Source organism: Ambystoma mexicanum, chromosome 4q (genome assembly GCF_040938575.1).
Source record: "Ambystoma mexicanum isolate Mex_15411 chromosome 4q, UKY_AmexF1_1, whole genome shotgun sequence".
In the NCBI taxonomy this organism is placed as follows: domain Eukaryota; kingdom Metazoa; phylum Chordata; class Amphibia; order Caudata; family Ambystomatidae; genus Ambystoma; species Ambystoma mexicanum.
In genome coordinates this window covers 1098679961-1098704628 of record NC_090928.1, presented here as the reverse complement: position 1 = coordinate 1098704628, position 24668 = coordinate 1098679961, and the positions used below count along the sequence as shown (strand labels likewise).

At 44.0% G+C, this 24668-nt stretch overlaps 1 protein-coding gene across 2 annotated transcripts in view; it reads right to left on the bottom strand.

Moving 5' to 3' along the window:
* The window catches only part of GALNT14 (polypeptide N-acetylgalactosaminyltransferase 14), a 1917720-nt gene that overhangs the window by 792520 nt on the left and 1100532 nt on the right, over positions 1 to 24668 (bottom strand). For both annotated transcript variants that reach the window (XM_069608667.1, XM_069608668.1), the window contains exon 3: positions 8484 to 8582. In XM_069608667.1, the coding sequence (XP_069464768.1) occupies positions 8484 to 8582 (99 nt within the window). The remainder of the gene's footprint in view (positions 1 to 8483; positions 8583 to 24668) is intronic.

Genomic DNA, 24668 nt, shown 5'->3' with positions numbered 1-24668 from the left:
TTCTATTCATCACACGGGCTCCATCTTCAACTCACTTCAGCCCGTCATCTACCATCGCCGGAACCCTGCAAAACAAGAGACATCATTACTAAAGACTTTAAAGACATTAGAATTACTCGAAACTTACCGTTCGTGCAGTAAACGACGGACAGCAGTCCTCTGAAGTCAAGAGGCCTGCTCCCCTTATCCAGTGAAGAAACTGGTTACAGCACCCTGCCCCGAGGCAGATGGAGAGCACGGCGTTCACTTACCTAAGGTGAGAGCGTTAACCTCCGGGGTTCTACAGGAGAAGAGAAAGGGAAGAAGAGAGAGACATTCAATAACCCAGTTCATTAATCCCATATTTTCTATCTGCAGACATCTTACCCTTCGAGTCAGACATACAGTGCACAGAGGTCCAGCCCAAAGAGCCAGCCGTGTGTTACACATCACCTTTGAAGATACGGTATACGCCCAGTCAAGACCGGCGCCTCTACGGGAATCAGGTGAGCGTTACACACGTACCCGTACCCCGCTCGCACAGGGCCAATTGCGTGGTAAACTCCCTACGCCGGGGTGTTCATGTATTCGGAGGGGTGCGCGGGGAGTTTTACTGCCGTTTTCGTGGTTCGGGGCCTGTGCGCCATGTACGGGATTTGTGCGCTGTGCATGGCGCAGGGGGAGGGGTTGGAGGCATAAGTGGCGCTGCTGCAGGGTCGCTGCACCACTCTGTGCCACGGCTGGTTTTGGAGGCTAAAATCCATGAATACGCTGTGCGCGGAAATGGATTTTAGCGCACGCGGCTGGCGCAGAAAGTCACACGCGCACATTGTGCGCCAGCCACAAGCGCCACTTGTGCGCTGAATTCTATGAATTACCCTGTAAATCATCAGCATAGAGCATGGCTACAATTGGGGTATCCCCCAACCTTGGTGGACAATTTGCCTTAGCAGCCATACGGGTAAAAAATCAGCTATATATAGATTACAGCACATAGGTGCCCCCACACAGCCCTGTTTGACTCCCATATTAATAGGAATAGGATCAGTAGACTCTCACTCATTATTAAGTCTGACCCTGGGACTATTGTTGCTATGTAGGCTCGACAATAGCTGTAATATCCAGCCCGGGCACTTTAACTCGCTTAGCTTGTCCCACAGGGTCTCCCTTTTGACTTGATCGAAGGCACTACAAAAGTCCACGAAAATTATGTATAAAGTATCATTTTTATTGCTCAAGGTATTATTGATCAATAAGTCCAAGACCCTGATATTATGGGCTGTCCCAGAACCAGGTCTAAAGCCCGTCTGTGCGTAATTCAAGATTTTATTAGTTACAACCCAGGTTTCACGTTCCCTAAGGACAAGTGTCATAAATATTTTGCTGGTTACGTCAAGCATGGAGAGAAGTCGGTAATTACCAGCATCACAACGATCTCCCTTTTTGTGTACTGGTATAATTACAGACCTTCTCCATGAGGACGGACTCACAGCAGACCTACAGACACGCTAGAAGAGTGTCAAAAGTATATGTGCCCACTTGTCAGGGTCACTTTTAATACTGAATTTGGTAGTCTATTAGGACCGGGGGCGTTGGAGGGTTTAAGTGCTATAATAACCTGCTTTATCGCATTATGACTTAGAGGTAGAGGCCATATATTTGTGTTTAGTGTGGTAGTTGTTAGGGAGAATTCACTGTTTAGGCTGAATTTCCTGACCTAGTGAGTCCCCCATCGGCTTTGCTGGATTTCTGGAGTTTGTTTTTTCCATCCTGCCAAGAGTGAGACTCTTTTTCTCCCACTCTTGGACATGAAATTGTGTAATTCCTTTGACTGTCAATGTGTTCTATGGGCTATGGGGTCTTTTACTCCATAGGGTCTCATATGTTTTTCTATGTGTGTTACACCGCACCCTATGTGCCGTAACACTGGGGCGTCCTAGCGGACCCCCGTCATAGGCTCCATACCCGGGGACTGACTACTGTCTCCCCGGGCATGTAAAGTCACCATTGGCTTTACTAGACCTAAATTTACTAACAGAACTAGTACAAACCATCCTATTGTGGACATACTAGTAGGGGTAATTTGATTACTCCTGGATCTGTTATTCGAGGGGGCACTGTCCCGTCCCCCCACGTCGAGTTTTGGCTGGTGGCAGTGGAAACTACTTGTTATGTTCGACCCCGACCATAACCCTATGGGATTCGTCCCATTGTTGGAGATTGACACTTTTTCTCGTTAATCTCTAACATACCACCGGTCTACTTATCTTAAATAAGTTTACCGGATGGTATTTTCTGCCAGAACTCGGTTTTTAAAATGGCGTCTGTGTTCATCTCTGTGACTCCTAAACCAAAGGTTGAGCCCTTTGTTCCACTTTTGGCGGGCCTCTGTACAGAGACCCCACAAAGTGGTGCAATTCTGTCTGGGTTACCACAGGGGTGTGGGAGGGGGTTTAGGCACCCTGGACCGAGTTGCCTTGCCAACTCCGGTCGCACTCTGGTGTGATTGGCCCAAGTGGTGAGCCTCCCCGCTCACCACTTAGCGTGTGTTGATTGACAGCTAGGCTGAATGAATGGGGGTTTTCTGCATAAAAGCAGGGCTTTTGGGACTGGATCTTCAGAAGTCGCCACAGGACCTAAGAATCTGACGAGGGTAACGCTGAGCCGACCTGCACGACGACACTCCCGGTGGAGCCCTACGGAACCGACTCACCACTTCCCGACGACAGAGGAGATCTCCCTGCCGGAGAGTCTCTTCCCCTGACTGGTGGGAACAACCAGTCCCCTTTGCTTTTTCTTCGCCTCAGGACGCAGTGGTCGAATTTCCCGTGCATAGCACCTCGGCAACCGGATAGCCACTACCCCTGTACTGCAACCAAAAGGTGGTGCCTTGTGACGGAGCCCTCCGTGGCTGGTCTCTTCCCTGGTGGTGCACCGGACTTCACTTTTCTTCGACGACGAGATCATCTCTACTCTTGGCAAAGACCCGACGTGCATCCACCACCAGGAACATCTGCCCCCGCCGGAGCTGCCCTCCACAAACAAGGTACCATGTCCGCCTGGCTTCCCTTTCGATCGGTTCGAGTGAGGTGTCTTAATCCTCTCCTTTCCGTTGGGTCGCCTCCAAGCTTTCTCACGTATTGTTCTGAACTGGTTCAATCTGCCGATAACAATTTGTTATAAAGACTCGAATGTATTTCCACTAAAAGACTTTTTGGGACATATCGCCTTGCCTCTCTCCGAGTGGGCCTGGCCTCTGAACTTTATGATCTATGGTGGTTCTTGCCTTCTTGCCTTGCATTTTTCCCGTGAAGTATTGAACTGTGTTGATTTCGTAACCTGCTTATTTTTCTCTCCCGTCCTAACTAATATTAGAGTGCCATCTAGGTTGAGACATACACCTCTGTCTGTAAATAAGTGATGCTGGTAGAACCTAGACTTGTCGAAATATTTTTAGGGGGATTGACCGTTTCTTCTTCGTAGAGTAATTGTGATTGAAGTGTTTGCCGTGTTAGTGCCATAGTGTTTTCCATAGATGTTCCGTTATAAATAAATACCTTAATATCTTTACACTAAGCCTCGTTGCGTGTTTGCTTGTCTTACTGTGAAGAATTGCCCTATATTGTATACTCCACATACTGCTTGACTCTTCTTGAGGGAAGTCTGACTGCTCAGCCACAGCTACCAAGTGAATCTGTGTGGTACAGACTGCTACCAAGTGGGTTTACTGCCAAACACCTGTAGTCCTAAATCTTTTGCAGTGGTCCCAGAGGGAACTGCACAGGTTTCCGCCTAACAGTAGTTGACGCAGGTATGGTCACGTCGAATAACTTGTGTTTAATGTGTTCTACCCACAGCTCCTCACCAATGGGATTCATTATTCTGGGTCCCTGGTCCCCTCCTGCCTCTCCTAATGTTTGCCAAATTCTTCGAATATTTCTACTCATAAGAGTCTTTATGAAGTGTTCCCATTTCTCACGTTGTAGAGACTTGCGGTAATGATAGAGCCATGTATGGTACTGCCACTTAATGTACTTGATCTCAGATAACCTCTCCTGCTGGTTCCTGTTATTACTAGAAGCCAGTAATAACAGGAAAAGGCCCGAATTTCTCACCGCATTAACCGTTTACGGTCCTTGATCCTGATGTCAAACTTGCCCCTTTCCACAGCTTTCCAGCTAATTTTGGGAGACTGTGTGCACTTAAAAAGAGACTGAGTGAAAGATTGTATCCAGACCTCTATCTCCTCAGGGGATTTCCCCCTCAGTTCACTCTTCATACAGCGTCCCTCAGGGAAGATCAGGGACCTCATTCTTTCAATATTAAACTGAGTCCACCTTATCCGATTCCCTTGATTATTTATGGAAACATTACTACATACGTTCCTGAATCCCTTTCCCCCTCCCCCACTCAGGGTCAGGGTGACTGGCGCATGATCACTGTAGGTGTTAAGTGTGATATGCATACCAATTACTTTATCCAGAGTATATTCAGAAACCACCATGTAATCCAGGACCGCACTCTTAGTTCCCATTACCCACGTCGGTTGACCAGTTGTCACCAGTTGAGCGTCCATTCAAGATAATACACCTCCATTTATTCGGATAATCTACCCATGCCTTACCTTTGATATTAGAGGTTGCTTGTGGCATACAACTATAATCAAATACATTCTCATATTTGCCACAACCTTCTGAGTCTACACATCTCGCATTCAGATCACCACATAATATGATAGGGTTACTTTTGTTGTCTGTGTCCCAAGACATTAATATGGTGTCCAATTGCTCAAAGATAGACTCAGTCTTCGAAGTACCTGGAGGATCATATATGTCTATAATTAACAAATCTTGTTGCTTTCCTTCTTTTGCTGTTATGGTTGCGGCCACGGCTAGCACGTTACCACCAGGTTTAGGGTCATTTACCAGTCTCGGGCTATATGTCGACTTTATTCCTATTAAGAGACCACCCTTGGGGCGCCATGCTCCCCCTTCGTGGCCACTGCTTGGAAAGTCACATACCCGTCAAATTCTACCTTAAATGTAATCCAGGTCTCTTGTAGCATAAAAGTCTTGTGGGTGAACAGAATTTCTTGCGCACTGCCTGCATTGAGCCAATGACTGAACCCCCTAGTATTCCAACTCATAACTGACCAATTTCAATCTGAACATATATTTGTGGCATTCATATTGTTTAGCAAAAACAAAGAGGTGATGGCTGGAAGGTTTAGAATTAATCTTAACCACTGGCATTGCTCTGGGCAACCCTCCAGACCATCGTTCTTCGCCTGCCAAGCCATTACAGAAGGGGAAAGACCATATGTAAATCAGACTTGGTCCGACCCCAAAAGGGGCAGTCCAGCCCGAACTGCTAGGTCACATCCCTTCTGCACGAGACCACAAGCATCCCCAAACATGTTTCGGCCTTGTTGGGCCTCATCAGTGAGGAGAAGCTTGGGTCTCTAGGCCCAGCAGGCACGGGACCCACGTCTGGGCATACCCGTCCCATTCGGGGTGACATAGCAAAAACAAAGAGGTGATGGCTGGAAGGTTTAGAATTAATCTTAACCACTGGCATTGCTCTGGGCAACCCTCCAGACCATCGTTCTTCGCCTGCCAAGCCATTACAGAAGGGGAAAGACCATATCCAAATCAGACTTGGTCCCACCCCAAAAGGGGCAGTCCAGCCCGAACTGCTAGGTCACATCCCTTCTGCACGAGACCACAAGCATCCCCAAACATGTTTCGGCCTTGTCATTAGCTCACCATCCTTTCACAGAAGAGAAATGTGCATCACCGAAATGCCTGGCAATTCTCTTCTGAACAAGAGTACCAACAGCAACCCCAGGCATGTGTTTCGGCCTGGTTGGGCCTCGCCAGTGAGGTGGTGCTGTGCCTCTCTAAGAACAGCAAGCTACGGTTCCACGTCTGGTTTACCCTATTAACTTAGGATGAAAACCCAAAGCTACTTAATATGCAAAAACAAGGGGGGTTCTGAGAGTTTCTCTACTACTGGCCTATATCCCGGGTTAGAGTCTGAACCAGAGTCTTTAGCTCACCATCCTTTCACAGAAGAGAAATTTCCACTACATTTTAGACTTCGTCCTGCCCAAGGGCAGTCCAGCACTGAAATGCCTGCCAATTCTCTTCTGAACAATAGTACCAACAGCAACCCCAGACACGTGTTTCGGCCTGGTTGGGCCTCGTCAGTGAGGTGTAGCTGTGCCTCTCTAAGAACAGCAAGCAAGGGTTCCACGTTTGGATCTCTAGTTCAATTGTTAGGTATTAGAGGAGTTTGCATTTTCTGGATTTCCCCTTATCTGTGGCATTGTCATGGTATTCCGTTACTACTGTCCAATTTATTTTTAACAGATGTTTAACAGAAAGACCATAAGGCCTTTGCATTAGCTGAACGGGTGCAGAGAGTGCCCAAAGTTCAGCCAGAGGTTGCTCCAGGCAGCCCTACAGATAAGGGATGTATCGGCTATTTTGACTCCCTCAAATAGGCAAATACTCCCAAAACATATAAAACAGGGAGTGAAAATACTCCCAACAAAAATGGAAAACCAATGCATAGGAGGCTGTCCTAGCTCAATAGATATGTGTGGACCATTAGCACACTTAATGCCACAAGAATAAAGTCTTCTATCTTGCTGAATGATCTGAGGAGGTACACATGTAGCTTTTTAATTTCAATGAATAATTTGGTGCAAAGAAATATGTATTACAAAATAAGTATATTTGACAGTTAAAACATGTTTTTACCTGCTTATAAAATATTCTTGTTCGAAATAGGACTTACCTTTTTACTGCCTTAGAAATAATTTTAAAATACTCTCAATTGAAAATCTAATCTGGAGCACTGGCTCCAGGAGTGATGGGCAGCCCCGCCTGCCTTCACTCTGTCTATTTTCTGTGTCCATTCTTGTAAGCTGTTACAATGTGGGCAGTGCCAGCTTCTCATTGTGAAAACAGCTGGCCAGGACAGGTGCCACACTTTGTAAATTCTTCAGCACACAACCTCTCTTGCTATAACTATGCTATAACTATGCGGATGCCACACAAATCATCCTGAGAACTAAATCGACCACCTACCCTAGCCCTGACCTTGCAGCATGTCTCACAGACATTGACCTCTGGATGACGACTTACCATCTGCTTCTGAACCAGGTAAAACAGAGATCATAGTATACAGAACATCTGCTCTATTACCCCCCTTGCTCGCCCCCCCAACCACCACCACTGTCAAAACATTGGCTGCACAATGAACTTGGATCTAACTCTTTCTCACCCAATCAACAATCCGCCAAAAGCCTGTTATTTCCACCTTAGTATCCTGAAACGTATCTTCCCTTTCATTACCTACCCAAACAGACTGGCTGCAATTATGTCCATTGTCATGTCAAGAATGGACTATGCAAACTACCTCTACCTGGGTGCACCGTCCTACCAGTTAAACAAACTCCAAAGAGTACAAAACTCAGCTTTCAGACTGCTTCTCGCATTTGGACGAAGGGACCACATCCACCAGATCTATGCACATTACACTGGCTCTCAATTGGATGCAGGACCACCTTCAAATTCCTATGCATTACCAACCAAATGGTGCACGAAGCAGGCCCCAAATTCCTACAAGAAATCATTATGCTTTACCACCCGACTTGCACCCTTAGGGCAAGCACTGCCTACCTCCTAATGGCCCCCATCTCGAATTCGGCGAGGATCGGAGTGTTAGCCTACTCTACCATGGTGCCAACTTTGTGGCACTCACTGTCTCCCTGCCTTAGAGACAGTGAAGACTACATGGCTTCTCGGAAGGCAATCAAAACCTGGATTTTCGCCTAAAGAACACATACGAATGCAGTGAATCATCCAACCTACCACCATGACTGACACCTGGCGTGGTGCTCTGCTGATTACGGACCCTGTCATAGACCATCAGGTCTGATGAAGTCTTACTCCACTACCTAGAGCCTTTGCACAGACCTTGACAGAATGCATTCATCACCTCATCCGCAGGAAATCCGTACATTCTGAGGCGTAGAGTTATTAACCCCTTAAATGCTAAGAACGAGTATGCTTGTCCAATTTGCAAAGACTTGTATAGAGCTCAGCATTTAATGGGTTAATCAGAGGCGATTGTGCTAGACTCGTAAACCGAACACCAATAACACTCATGAGCTTGATCAAGGCTAAGCAATTGTGCACTGCACAATCAGTCCAAGAAGGCACATACCTGCTAATTCTGCACACCTGTAAATCCAAGAGCAGAAGTAGATACTGAGTGGCCGTCTAGCAGCTACTGCTAATCACACCTAGCAGTGAATATATATAGCAGAACTACCAACTGGTAATCTATATACCAGAACTCGCAGCCCAGGAACTAATACATGTTACAACAACCTATAATAGCTCATTGCTGTATTGTAAAACAAACTGCATTAGATTGGACTTTTTACTGTATCTTATATATCATGAAATCATCTTCACATTAAGATATCTTACCTTCTTATGGTTCTGAAGAGCGTAGACCTTGCTTCATTGTGGAAGGTGATGATGATACTTGTGGGTGAAAGATCTTTTCTGTAGTGCATTGTAGCACACCTGAAAAAACATGTTTAGTTTAAATTGTTATTCAGTAGTAATGCCATGCCCAGTTACTACAATAGCATATACACAAAACAGTATGTTTTTGAAAAGGATGATTTATTAAAGAACTATATAATAATTCAAGTGTTTGCAAAGCAGCATATCTTAGAATGAACAGAGGTGAAGCTCAGATCTCCAATGTACAAGGGACTATGCGGTCAATATGCTCGGTATCGGTTCAAGAAATAAATCTCTGGTAGGGATACTCCAGGTGAGGTCGGTATCAATATAATGCAGTCAGACACTCTACATTGGGTTGTCTATTTTCCATGTGGAAAATATTTTTGGCACATAAAATGTATTGTGCTGGTCCACAAAGTATACAACGGGCATTGGCTTGGCACTGATAGTCAGACCCAGATAAAAACCTGTACTTGTATTGTTGTGATGGCAACTGTTGTTACTGTGACGGGAATGCCTGGCATATGCTTATCCAACGCTTACACAAAAGTAAAAAAGTTTGCCTTTACCAATGCCTGTTTATTTTGCTGAATTGTTTAAATATACAGTTACAGGTCAGTGGAAGTCAAAGGAGAGTAAGGGCTGATGCTGTAATTTTTTAAATAGTATTTGTATATGGCATCTAGTGCATCAGCCTACATCAGACTGGCAGCATACAAGGCGTGCATTATTTGGCACAAAAACAGGGCTATAATACGATTCTACACAGCCTCCATGTTTCCTGCCCAAAACACTGTTCAGTATTTGCTAATCATTTCAGCTTAAAGGCACTATACAGCTACACCTCAACTTTGAGAGCAGTGTTGAGATGTTTGAAGTCAGTGGGATTGAATTGACTTTATGGGGTCTCTATGTTCTGACACTCTTCTGAAGCTCTGAACAACTGACCTGGTCTGAACTGACACACAACCCTTCTACCTTCTCCATTTCCAGACAGTATGCTGTAATTTGAGGCGTCTTGGCCGAAATCACAAGCGTGTGCTGCTCTACACCTGCTGCACAATGACAATGTAGTGGAGAGGTGGGATCTCAAGAGGGTTTCCTTTGTAAGTGGGAAAAAGTATGAGTCTGGCACAGTGGCTGCATGTTTGTTGGCAAAGGCCTGTATTTATATATAAAATTAAAGAAAAGGAAACCTATCCGACCCTATTTCTGCAAGTAGTTGCCCTACCCCAACCATGGACCTCTGTAGTTTACGGATGGAATGGTCGTACATTCTATAGAAGGCCAAAGCACATATTTAGTTTTGCTATCACTATGACAACACTATTGTATAGGAGTATAGCTAGGACGGAAATGACATTGAAGAGGGACCCACAGCTTTCTAATGTTTGGTTATTTACCCAGCAAAAAACGAAAGTAACAAAGGATACCAGGTCTATCACTGTTCTATGGTCTAACCTGGAAAGCACTGTTATATTTATATAAACAAAAGAGACCATGGAACAGGTTTCTCTGTGTGATAAGCTCTAGAAAAGTACACACCTTTAAACAGTGATTATCTCATTCAAAACAAGCCACAGGATAGTTGTATGTCCACATATAACAAAGAGTAAAGCAAAACAATTCAATTTACTCCACTGGACACAATAGAATATTAATTTTTTATTAAATTGTATAGAAAAAGATATATCAAAAATGCATTAATCATGTATATCTAAAAAATCATCCATAGTGCCTTAATAATAGCTCCTCTAAAACATTGTAGATACACAGAGTCTGTATCAAACAACACACTATGCACATCCTCACCCAGAAAACATACTGCAGACAAACCTCACTCCTACACAAACATTCAAAATCACACCACTGTTAATACATTCGATTCCAACAAATGATAATCAATTCTAGAACAGTGGTATAAAACACAATCTCCATTGGTTATCAAGACCAATAAGGCATCCTCACAGTAAGGTGACCAATCAATAATCAAAGTATTCTGAGCAATACACAACACTGTGATATGAACTGCTGCCTACTACAGCATCAAATTCCCCAACCCAACATGTTTCTCTCTATGTTTATTCCATTTTGTAGAAATTCTTCAGGGGTAAGTAGGTCTGGTGTTTTCAGGGGAGTTGACATAGAGGTACAAACGTGTGGACAGGACATAGAGCTCACCTATAAATAAAAGCACCCCGAGAAACACACTCAATCGGGCTCATTGCATAATTATACCGATTGAAACATGCATCTTCCACTAAATTAATAAGCGGAGTGCAAAAGATGGGGCAGTCACCACCCCACTATGTCCTCTACCTCCGAGGTAATCACCTATACCCAACAGGGTATAGTGAAAGGGAGACCATCTAAGTTGAATCAATCCCTATAAACAAACACCACACATTGCCTGCTCATGGATATGCTAATCCATAATGTCATCCACACACAATCCATGCCCCTCATTTCAAAAACATTTCCACCTGGGATCTCTTTGAGATAGCTGTATCAACATGTAACATCACACTTTGACAGGCCAGTGTTAAGTAGTCTTTTGAGAGGTAATGGTTTAATTGTAACTGTGAATTTGATGCTATTGTATTAAGAATTTCTTAAACCGAGCATGCCTCAGACTTTCATTTTGTTTATAAAAGTAAAGAAAAGGAAAACCAATCAGGTCTGATTTCTATGAGGGGTTGCCCTACCTCAACAAAAAGTCTAAGTACTCTTTCAGGATGTCCAATAAAGTAAAATGTCCACCATCCTGTCTCCAAACCTATTTCCGTTCCATACACTCTAGACCAACTAAGGATAAACTGGGTATTTTCTCGATCCAGAAGGAGGCTTCTCTCATTCTGGTTGTTAACTCAAATGCTCCATTCATGACGAAAAACAGAAAAAGTGGTTCTTTAACTAAAATGTTGCTGATGTAAGATGCTCTTTCAAACAAATCCAAAAACATAACAGGATTAGCTGGGAATTGCCTTCCCTCCTCTTTCCTCCAACAGTCTGTCTATTTTCAAATAAGCACAGTTCTCAAGTCTTGTTTACCATGAACACAGTTCTAAAGTATCAGGGGGTGTCTCTTCACCTGTTCTTTCACCACTTCGCAAATGTAACATCAAGTCTGGTTCACTATCCTGCCAGACTTGACTGTAGCTCTTCTTATTTAACAACAGTCGTATTGCACAAGAAAAGAATTCCCATGTCTTGTTTCACATAAACACAGTTCTCAAGAATTGGAGGGGAAGTCTCTTCAGCTGTTATTTCTCCACTAATGGATCCACCCACAATGAGGGACATACCCTGGATGCAATTTTCTGCAGACAAGGACTATGTGCATCTGCGCCCACTACACCAATTGTATGGAGAGACCACTACTTAATACCATTATACATCACATCCAAAAACTGGAAGAACCTAGACCTAGAGGCCCTAATAAACCTTCCAGACTCAACCCAAAACAGAACCCCCCGAAACAACCATAGACACCGAAGACACACTTAGCAATTGGATCAACAAGGAGCCTGACCAAACTAGCACCAGCAAAACATTCAAAGCAACACCAAACAAAATGGCAGCAAAATAGTTCACAGAAGAACTGAAAGAACTAAATAAAATAAACAACTGCAAAATGGAAAAGAAATGGAGAAAACAATACACCCCGATGAGACAAAATAAAATACCCAAGACAACTTAAACTACAAATCAACAGTCCTCAAAGCACAAAAGTTCTCCTACACCACAAGAATAGAATTGGCAAACAATCCACAGAAAGAACCCTTCAAAATCATCAAAGACATAAAAACCCCCTCGCCAACCATCTGAGAGCAAAAATAGACACAATCCAGGAGACCATCAACCTAGGCCGGGCAAATATAACCATGACTGCAGTACCACAGGCACCGGGTGAAAGACAGATTACAGCAAAACTCACCAGCCTAGAACCATTCACAGAAGAAACCTTTTCCACACTGATCAAGGACACCAACCTTGCAGGATCCCCAAGACACCCCTGCCCGCTGACATTTTCAAAGGAATCCACAACGACAGAAAGCAGGTGACGCACTTCAGGGTCCTAATTAATCTATCACTCAAAAGAGGAATAGTACCGTCCTCCTTCAAATCAGCCTACATATCCAACCTGCACTACCCAGCAAAAATCCTGGAAAGCCATGTGTACACAATCCTTCTTAAATACATAGAAAAAAAGAATACTCGACTGTTCACAAGTTGGCCTCAGACCAATGAGAGGAACAGAATTAGCACTTCTCTCGATATGGGACAACCTGAAAATAAACGCAGAGGATGATGCCCAATCAGCCCTCATACTATTGGACATATCAGCAGCTTTTGACATGATCAGCCAAGCAACACTGATAAAAAAGATTGATAGAATGTGGCATAAAGGGATTAAAGTGGCTTACCTCATTCCTAACAAACCAAACCAAAAGAACCTACCTACCACTGTTCACCTCAAACACCAAAAATATATCCTGTAGAGTCTCACAGGTATCCAGCCTCTCCCCTCTGCTTTTTAACGTCTACATGTGCCCACTAATGAAAATCATTCAACCCCTCAGACTTACTCTCTCCACCACGCAGACAACACACAATGTATTGTGAAAACAAACAGAACCCAGGAACAAAATAACAGCCTCAAGAACTGCCCCAGAGACATCTACAATTGGATGACAACGAACAACCTTAAACGCAACCTGGGAAAAAATGCAAATAAACTCTCACCTTCAGGATTCAGTGAGGGAACATAGAACTGGACTGGCCGATCAGCATGGGAACACAATAAGAGGCTACCGATGTAGTAAATAACCTAGGAATACTCATGGACAATGAACTATCACTGGAACCGCATTTCAACTCAATTGTCAACAAATTCTTATTCCTGCTATGACTGCTCAGAGGATTACTCACCTATCTCTGCTTCCCCCATAGCACCATCAAAATTGTATCCCTGATACTCACAAGAATTGACTGTGCAAACAGCCTCTTCCTACGAATGCCGGAAATACTTACCAAGAAATTTCAAAGCGTGCAAAATACAGCAGCCAGTATCCTATTAAGACTAAACAGAAGAGACCACATCACTCCAGCACTGAAAAGCATACACTGGCTACCAGTAAAAAAGCACTTCAAATTCAAAGCACTCTGCATAGCCCACAAAGCCTTGCGCAGATAATGAGTGGAATTCCTCCAAGACATGATTAGCTTGTATCGCCAAGCAACAGAACTAAGATACTGCAACAGCCTACAAATAGGGGCAAAACACTACGAAAAAGGACATTTGGCAGAACAGCGTTCTCAAGTCGTATTGCTAACATCTGGAGAAACATGCCCAAAGAAATTAGAACCACAGAAGACCACATCACCTCCAGGAAACTGCTCAAAACCTAGCTATTCAGCAGACAATGACAACCTCAAAGGGACACCAGCAACAACACCACCACAGACAAACGACTAGAGAAGAGACAAGATGGGCCAAAGAACCACAAAACGGTACCTGGCTAGGTACCATCAAGCAGCAACCAAAGAGCGGTGCCAGAGGCTCCAACAAACTGACAGACTTACCAACCCATTTTCTCCTTCCTGATCCTCCAACATAACTGACACCACTACACCAGACCTTGGACTAGCAACACTACACATAAACAAACAGAGAATCAATACTATGTTCACACCCAGCATCTCTAGATGCTGAAGCACACCTAGAGTTAACCACCCACATAGTCCATGAAACCATCAACAATGCAACTACACACCACGATACCGAATTATCTTACAGCTATGGCCACCCGTGACTCTGGATCCCTTATGGAAGCTATCTAACCAGTGCACACGACCACACCCAGCATAACCCACACAACAAACTAACACCAACACAAAACACAACTGCACACCCAAGACACTGAATCTTACCTTTACGGTTACAATGCATGAGGTCTCTCACACAAACTACTACATGCAAAACAACACTTACAGACGCTAGTTCATCCTTGTTCTTCCTGGGTCTCAATCTATCCTCTCACTCTAAACCCACTAACCTCCCCAGCCCCTCTCTTGCAGGGCCACGCGAGCACCTGGAGACTGCACCTTGGTGGTGCAGTGCATGGTATAAAGCAACATAACTTCACAAATGTAATATCAAGTCTACCTCACGATAGGGTAACCCAGGTACCTTTTGTGGAATTACTGGCTTGCTTGGGCCGCATAAAGAACTGATTCTTCCTGCTGCAGTCTTCCACATGCCTTCGAGCGGTCTCTGCATCTCCTTGCAGCGCTCCCATGTCTTGTCCCTCTTGGAGTGCACTTCTCACTCTGAGTACGCGTCCCGACTTTTGGTTGCTTCCGGACCTCTGATTCTCCAACCTGGGCAACTTGGAACACAGCATGTGCTCGGGGAGGATCCAGCAGCCTTTCTTGTTCTCTGCGGTGAACCTCCAGGCAGCTCTCGACTCCTCCAGGGAGGATCTAACCAAGTATCGAGTCCTTCTTCCCTTTTTATGTTTGTATTCAGCTATAGTTGACTGTACTGCATATGTTGGTTCCACAGTGGGCTTTTTCCTCTTTGCCTGATCTTCTCTGTGTCGGTAGGTAAATGCACACCATCTGGGTAGGTCTTACTCTTCCTCGTCCCAGTATGGTCTGTGTGGTTGGGGTCTTCTACCCTACATAAATACTTATACATGTGGGAGAGCACAGAAGACTGAGTGGGGTGAGAGGGAAGAGGGTATAGAGATGGAGAGGTGTGCACTGCATTCTTCCAAGATAGTTGTCACTGGTCCCATGGAGGGATTCACTCCCCATGAGATCCACCCACTGAGTACGAACACCAGGGTGATTATTGCAGCAGCCTTACCATCCTGGCCTCAAGGGAAGGTGATCCCCCTAATGGAAACAGTGACAATACCCTGGGATTCATCACTGCTTGCTCTGACCCAATTCAGATTGTTTTAGACAGATCATACTGGTTTTGGTCCAAGTAAAACAATATGAAAGGAATGACAACAGCAAACAGACAGGATGGGGTGGCACTCACCCCACAAGCAGTGTGTAGTACCTCACAAAGTAATATGATGAAGTTCCATGCATAACCATGAAGGTGGATGTTGGGAACACAAAGGGAGTCAAGTTCTGAAACAAGCTGCATGAGGCTAGGCCAAGGGGCCGCATACAGGGAGATCCCCTGGTTTCCCTCACCATGACACAAACAGGATGTAGAATATTGCCAAAAGAGCAACTCTTTTGATGCTCTTGGTTAAAGAGTTTTCATGAACTATATTTGACAATTGTATTGATTCCGCAGGTAAGAATAATGGAAAATCAATGACCAGGTTAAAACACAATAACAATAACTCTGTTGTTACTTTATGTGACTTGAAGATATTGAAAACTATATTCTGTCCAATAAGAAGACTCTAAAGTTCTAACCTCAGTGGTAAGTGTCAATATCCAGAATGGCATATTGTTGTCTCACCTTGAGGGCAGGGAGAAACTGAAATGTAGCCACTGTGAGTGAAGGAATTGTGTAAAGCACCTATTCCAAATGCCCAATAGCAGAGACATGCCTAAGAGCAGAGAAATCAGTTTACAAGCAGCAGGAGCAGGAGTGAAGCTCTGAGGTACGGATTGCTCTAAATGTGATCTCTTCTTCAAGCTCACATATAAAACCAAGATGGTGGTGCAAATGTTTACCGACTCATTCCAGTGAGCTGCTGGAAGAAGTGCCAGTGCCTGAAGAGAGAGAGAGGACATGCAAGCGGCTAACAAATGAAGCTCCATAACACAACAACAAAAACACAAGAGATCCATTAGCTTAAGAGGAGATACCTGGAACAAGACTGAGAGCGGAAAGGTGGATGATGAGAAGGAGAGAGGAGAAGAGGTGGGTGGCAATAAAAGTGAGGCAAAAAGGAGGAACATCAAAATATGGCGAGATGAGGATGGTCAGAAGAGAGATGAGGAAGTGAGGGAACATTCACAGTTGGCAAGAGGAGATGGGTCAGAAGAAAGTAGAGGAAAAGAAGAAAGAAGGAGATGAGGAACATCAGGAGTATGAGAGTGAGATAGCACATGAGAAGGTTGGGCCCTAAGGAAGTCAAAGTGGTAGAGGGGAAGAAGCAAACCCTGAGACTAAAAAGGAGGAGCAAGGAGTGTGTGGTGGAACTACAGGTAGAACATGCCAAAACCTCTAAAAGGTGCATATGAAGCCAGTGGATTGAGCAGAGGAGGAGAATGGAATATAAATATCCCCACTAGGTATGAGAACATGCATCAAAGAGCAAAGAGAGATATGGGTCAAAGAACTAAGACCCTCAGAAAGTGAGGTGGCAAACGCCCTAGGGTAAACGTAAATTGTCATAGACTCCCTTTTATAAACCAACGACTCCGGCTGCTTGCAAAAAAAAAGACTGCTTTGACCTGGCAACTTTGCCAATGATCCCATGAGTGAACACCCGACAGACATAAAACCATGTGAAGGTCTACCTTCTATACTAAAGTGCTCAAGTAACCAAAAGCTATCAACAAGATAACAGAGAGATCAAGGGAGACCCTCAACACCCAAAGACTGAGTAAAGCGAAGCACCAAGACATCCCAAAATGGATAAATAAGATATTTTCTAGTTAATGATCCTTAGGGTAATGTCAACTGGCTTGCATATCTTCCTCAATATCCTCTCTGATGGGGCAGGATACCGGGTGGGACAAAAATGCCTGCTTGATATGGAACTGGATAGCTTTTGTTTAAACTTTTGCATTAACTTTTCTAAACCAGAGCCAATGATAGTTCAACATGCTGAGAGTCACCTAAACAGAGTTGTTTGGGGCAGAGAGAAAGCATTGTGTCGACCTCACAGTGACAACATGCTGATAAAGATAGAGTTGTCTTTGCTAATATTTGCCTTCCGGAGTTCGGTTAAAGTTATGCCCTCTGAGAGAAATCATAAATAATGAGCCCAGAGAAAGCTTTGTGTCTGACTATTTCTTGATTCCGACTTCGCTCATGTCAGTACGTATTTACGAAATCCAGCCAGATGGCAACATGGAACAATGGGTTGAACACCACCAGCAGCATACATCTCCATGTTCGGTAATGTTCCTGACTAGGACAAAAGGTTTAAGTTCAGAAATGGCTGTCACTTACCTGTCTTCTCGTTTAAATAATGTATAAGGCCAAATGTCAAATTCCTTGAATCGCATTCACAAACATGTATGTGTGTAGTTCACTCTTCATGATAGATCAGGGTTGCCCAACTCTAGGCCTCGAGGGATGGAAATATGTCAGATTTTCAGAATACCCCTCATTAATAATCATGAGATAAGTGTGGATGCAATGATTCAAAATAGTTTTTCCATCAAGTTTGATGTTGTTTGCACATAATCTTTTCATATTCATATATTGCAAGGAAACACACTTATAACTAATACCAAATCTAACATGACAAGGATATGTCTTACAGTACCAACAATATTTTGATATACCTATGGTACAATTAGAAATATGTATTTATTTATTTGCATGCTTAAAGCGCTCACACAGCCCAGGTGCATCGAGGCACTGATACAGAATTTATTTTTTTTGGTTTTTTTGCTGTCTTGCCTATTTATAACACGCTTAAATACCCAGAGGTTTCTAAGCGCGGACCCAGGGATCGAAACTGTGTTGTTTCGTGTCGTCTTGCTACCAAGGCGAGCAGATTGCCACTTAGCTATCCTCCCTTGGTCAAGAATCGGGCTTTAACACAGAATAAACAAAACAGTATGCAACGCCCAAGGAACCCAACTTTTCTAACAAACAATATTTGGTCTTGTATGGTGGTACTTCTGTGGTGTTTCTTTGGAGTTACTGCCAAACGCTTACTCTTACCAACACTCAATCCAGCAGATCTTCCCCGGGATTATTACTGGTGGTACAGAGATGTTAATCCCCATTTTTAAAGTCCATAGGACTCCACGGAAACATTGTAAGATTTACCTGAAATGGTAATTCTGATGCAGTAAAGTTGACGATTTTTCAAAGTGAAGGGGAGGATTTACCTTTAGAATTATGCTGGAGGTAAAGCCTACACCTCGCCTTCAAAGCCCGAATTTGGTGGTGGAGTAAAACTGGCATTTATTCCATTAACACCAGGAAAGGGTTGGTAACGGAATTACAACTAGACATGTACTCCACTGCCAACTGCATAATGATGCCCATTGTACTTAGTTTACTTGTAACCCTGTGATTTAATTTACAACATTAGTATTTTGGGATTTTTTGTCAGCTTTTTCGCATGCTACTCTATTAATACATTAAAATATTTATTGCGCACCTTGGTCCAACACCACATTGAGTTCTCATAAGACATCCATCCATCAATCCCAACGTTCTTGTACGAATTTATCGCTTTCGCCAATCTCTATGTCCAAATACAAACTTGCATTTAGTCTAAGTATCCACAAATCCCCTTTGGATCGATAACGATCCACTCACAAGGTTCCACCAAATGGAACTCTTTGCCAAGGCCCCTTCATTTTAACAATGGCACTGGGAAGTTTGGGAACGATCTAAAGGCTCACCATTTCCTTTGCATAGCCATTTTGTTCCATCACACTCTTCTCTCGACAGGCCCTCGCCTACAAAGACAGCTTACTCCAACCACAACGTACTGTAAAGCAGCCAACCGGTGAAGCAGGGTACCAACAAATACCTTTGGTCATTACGTAATTTCCAGTGTGGTAGAAATTGAAAGAATTTAGATCATTTGTGCCTTAAAATTACAATGGCCATGTTGAAGGCTGAAATAGCATGATTGCTTTTGATTTAAAAAAGTCCCATTTACTTGTAATTATATTTGTCCTGGATTGATTATTGCAATTCTCTCTTCGCCGGAACCAGTACTAGAAACATTAAAAAGCTACAAACAATACAAAACAATACCATAGGATGACCCACCTTAAATATCCCAAGACACAACCACATCTCCTCCACCAGAAGGAACATTTACTGTCTTCCTGTCCAGGACAGAATTAAATTAAAAAATCCTAACTATGACTCACAAATGTATGGTGAAGGAGGCGCCCAAATATCTTAACAACCTAATTTGTAAAGTTAGCTCTAATAGACCAACCCGGACTGCATACACTAACCTACTCAGTATACCCACATTCAGGAGACAGAAAGCAGGAGGTTCTAGCTTTCCAGCAATAGCGCCTAAACTGTGGCACGACCTCCGGCACCACCTGAGAGTTAAAAACTCTCCTCTTCAGCTGCGACCTCCAGCAATAGCTTACTGTAACCAGGTAGATACTATAAGGAGGACTCTAACAACACTGACAAATGTAATTTTGTAAAATTGTGCAATTTCCTGTACATTATGTAAATATGGTGTTTACTGTATTACGTGTATTGAAGACTTGAAACCTGTAACCATAAGCGTATGTTCAATGAAAACTCATCATGTTAGCGCCCAGATGCCTATGGGCTAGGTGTGCTGTATAAAATAATATATATATATATATATATATAAAATAAATAAATACATAAAATAAATAAATAAAATAGTTTTATTTTTAAGTACAGATGGAGTTGAACTGCTATGTGCCTGTTTGGCACACGTGTTTTCTTGATTACTATATTCTAGCGAAGTCATCTCTGGAATGATCCATTCGAAGCAGCGACATCTCCAGGCTATTAGAACACTCGCAGGTATCTTTGTGTTCACTGCAGTTATTATGTATTATGTTTAACCATAGGTTTCAAGGTGGTACATTACATTTTATTGATGTGCCCGATCTGCATCTATAGCAGACATTAGTTATTTAAATCGGCTCATCAGTAGTAACATGTTTATTTCGCAATTGAACCTGATGAAAATCAGTTTTCTAATTACCTTCCAGCGAAGACACAACTAGCTCCTACTGGGAGCGCGCAGAGCGCAGCTTTCCCCGGAGCTTCTGCTGGCACGCGGACTCATTTGGAGCTCAGCGAGGACAATGAATCAATTACAGGACAGCAATGCTTGTTCTGCGTCAATAATGTTATTCAAATGATGAAGAAAATCAATGGCGGTCCTTCTGCCCTCCAAAGACCCCCTCTGTAACAGCAACCCAAGTCTCCCGAGTTTCAAAATGTCTGTCCTCAGGAACATTAAAGCTCTGACATATTAAGCAAATGCTGCGTCCACAAGTAAGTTAAAACACACGTGTTAACATTGTGAGAGCCCGTAGTCCTTCCTTCCTTGATAATTAAGCTCAGAACAAGGCCCATGCGTGTGGACTACTGGAATACATATTAGTACCCAAGGGGGGCGGGGGTCTGCCAGCCAATCAGGAGGTTAGGAACCAGAGTTTACACTGCTGGTATAAGCCTGCGTGTAATTCTTGCCTCCCTCACCACTCTGCCAGCCACCATGCTTTTCATTGTTGTTGCTTCAGTCCCTCGTTCGCCCCCACAGTCCTTCTGCCCCCCTGTAATCCACCCACCATCTCACCACCACCTATTACCCCTCCGTAGCTGCTTTGGCCACAAATCCTGCTACAGTACCACCTCCAACTGGTTAACCCACGGGTCATGTCCTAAAAATAAAAGTGGGGGGGCTCATCAAAAAACGCAATGGGATGTGTTGTCGCAAATTGCATTTGCCTTTCATAAAATCAACACATATTTTCTTCTAATAGTGTTTGTGAAAACGTTAAAAGGAGAGCATGTTATAAAACTCCAAGAACCAATACAAATGTTTTTCCTGGAAAATGCAGAACCGAAATGAGACATTTCATCTTTAGGTGTTTGCTATTTTTGATCAGGTCTTATAATGCAGTGGTGAAGTGTCTGGCCTGGAAACCGGACGACTGCAGTTCGGCTTTAATTCACAAATTCAAAGACGAATTTCAGTGTTCCTCATTTTACATGGGGGGGACTGAGTCCACCTTCTGGCAATAGTGGGTGGACTCCGTCCACTCGCGTGTACCCTCGACTTGAGCCCTGGTTCAACCCATCATCATGTAAACAGAAATGAGACAAAGGGCCTCATTACGACCCTAGCGTTAACCAATGGCGGTATTAGCGCCATGGTTAACGGCGGTAACTTACCGAATCCGCCATGGTGAAATGGGGAATTACCACCCCATTCCAAGGTTGGCGGGGCGGTAATTCCCCATTTACCATTGGCCCTTCCCCATTCCCATTTTTGCCCCATAGGGCTCAATGGGAATGGGGAAGGCGGTAATTACGGTACCGCAAATTGTGGTACCGTAATTACCTTCAAGGTCCCTTTGCGTGTCCCGACCTTAACGGCTGGTACAGACCAGCCGTTACGGTCGGGAGCCGCAAAGGGACTTCGTAGTAAGGCGTTAAGGGTTTAACGGCGCCACAACCTTTTACGGCGCCGTTAACCCCTTAACGCCTGGGTCGTAATGAGGCCCAAAGTCCCTTTTCTGTTTCACCGGCTGCTGTTTATGTTTGTAGTTGGCTTGCACGAAGCAGATTACCCTAAAAAAAAGGAATAATAACGCCTATTGTGTTAATAGTCTTAACCACCTTGGTTTGGGGTGGCTTCAGGGGTTACGGCCCTGAGCCCTTGCCTGGGCCCTTGCTTCACTTAGACCTACAAATGCCCAGGCTAGCTGGCAGACCTCGGTGGCTAACTACACAATACGCAATTTGAGGGTTAGAGTGTGTTTTGCTAATATTACATTATTGTTATTTTTTAAGAGTATTTTCATACCCCTTAAATCAGACAGTCCTGGTAATACTGCGACTAACATTACACTTTGGCTCAAAAGAGGCACCTTTAGAGAAGCACAGTGCTAGCAGCACAGGCTTCAAACTTGCATTGCTCTTAACCAATCTTCGAGTTAGCGGGTTTAATTTGCCCCTAGGGGAAGTTGGTGTTGTTGTTGCTCCAAATTTACTTTGCCGTTGACATCCAATTCATCCCGTTTCACCTAAAATGATGTAATTTGTTTTTTTAAAGCTAAGCCCACATTCATTTGCAACAAGAACAACGTGCCACATTGATTTGGCCCAAAATAGTCTCTCCCTTTGCCTTCATTTCAGTAAGTCGTGAAATACTCTTCAGTTCTCTTTGTGGTGACATAGCAAATGCGCAGTTTTCCACAGGATTCTTGGTTTGCTATCCAAGGAATATAAAATAAAGGTTGCTCTGTCCTTGTCATGGTGTGATGTTGTGCTTAAGATAAAATGTAGTTTGCTCTATCCAAGCACTACATAGCGCAATGCATTTTCAATTACTTTGTAATGTCCTCAACTTCAAATGAAACCTGTCTTGTTCTCAGCTTTTGTAAATCTATTTTGAAGAGAAAACAGACGCAACATCTTGTGGTTCTATTTTTGAAATTGCTCCCATGTGGGGCATGGACTGAAATTCTTCACAAGTTTGGTTACTTCCCCATTTCTGCATGATGCGCTTGTTTCATATGAGCGTCAAATACAAGAGTGAAAAAGGGGTCCTGGGTGGAACGCGGAAGTGTTTCCCCCTGGGGTGTTTTTGGGCGCTGCACAGGCCAGAGTGAGCTGGCCTGCACATAGAGGGCCTCCCTGGGGGATTATATAGGGGACAGGGAAGCAGGGGTGTTGCTAGGTCTAGAAAAGACCTGGGGCTACGCTATTGTCACAACTGTCAGGACTGGGGGCTAGCTAGCCTTTTGGTTGTAGCTCCTGAGATTCTATGCGGGGATACAACCAAAAGAACAGGGGCTTAGACCCCCCTAGCAACGCCTCTGCAGGGAAGGTTCGGGTGCAAGGGACGGTTAGGGCATAGCGTTTTTCCCAGTCGCTGCTCCCGAGCCTTCCCTGTTTGCAGCTGTTCTGGTGGGTCGGGTGTTAGTCAGCTAAGGGTTGGTATTTGGGGAGAGCAGTTGGGGTGTTGGTTTGGGCGGCTATATTTAAAAAAATAATAATAATGAGGACTATAATAAAAATATATACAGAGAGCAGGCATTCTCTATACATAAAGGGGGTGCTGTAAATAAAGCACTGACCCTTCTTACCTGTGGGTGGACCTGCCTCCTGCACACCGTAGGCCCATTCTCTCCCGTTTTGTTCTCCCTGGGGTTTTTCTCTGTCGGGACCGCTCCTTCAGGAACGGGCTTTGCCACGTTTCCTTTTGTTGATCTTGGGTTTGAGGAGCAGGCGCGTACAGTCGCAAGTCCGGGGGAGGACAGCACGGGATAGTCGGGCAGCCAATCTGGGAGCTCCCTTATCATGCAGTGGGACTTGGTGCAGTGCCAGTTGTTCCCACTACGGGGCAGTGTGGTGCGTGTCAGGTTTCTTTACATTCCCTCAAGCTTTTAGGGAGCTTTCTGTAGTAGCGTTGGGAGGAAGGTCAGTCTGCGTAAGGTTTGTTTATTCAGATTGAAATTACTATTTTATTTAAGTTTCTACATTTTGCAGGACCTTCGAGTGGATACACAGCAGGAGAGTGGGTGCACTGTTGCGGTTTGCCACCAGGTGGCAGTGCGACATGAGTGAATTTCGCACAATTTTGTTGTTGGGAGAGGTGAGAGCATGGGGGAGGATTTATAATTGAATTAGATTAACATAATATAAGCACACAGCAAGTTCAGTTCATCCATTATAATTAAGACTGCCGTGCGGCTGGGGATTCCACAGCTCGGTGGCCTGGGGAGCAGGGAGTGTGTTGGGTTGTCGTAACTACGAGTGAATAATTTATGAAATAATATACTTTAAGGAGCAATTTTATTTGAGCAGGAAAATTGGCGGGGCTTGGCTCAAGTTTTAAGGAGAGGGGACATCAAGTGTGGATAATCTGGTACCCTGTGGTTCAGTTTTTTTTTCCTGCTGTGGGTGTCAGCCAGGTGGGTTGTTGGGATTATTGCACGTGATTCCACAGGCAGGTAATTAGCAGTAACATGTTAAGTGGTGCCGGGAGCCCAGTTGGGTATTTATATGTGGGAGAAGGAGATTGGGGGGCATATTTGGCGATACTGGTCTTTTAAAATATATTATTCAGAAATAAGCCTGGAATAAGGAGTGTTAATCTTTTGGGTGTTTAGGAAGCAATAATTTACTTTGGCATCATGGCAAGGCAGCGCACTGGGTCAAAGGGCTTGTTGGACGCCCAGTCTTTGGGGGAGACACTGAGCATTATCAGCAGGGCATCA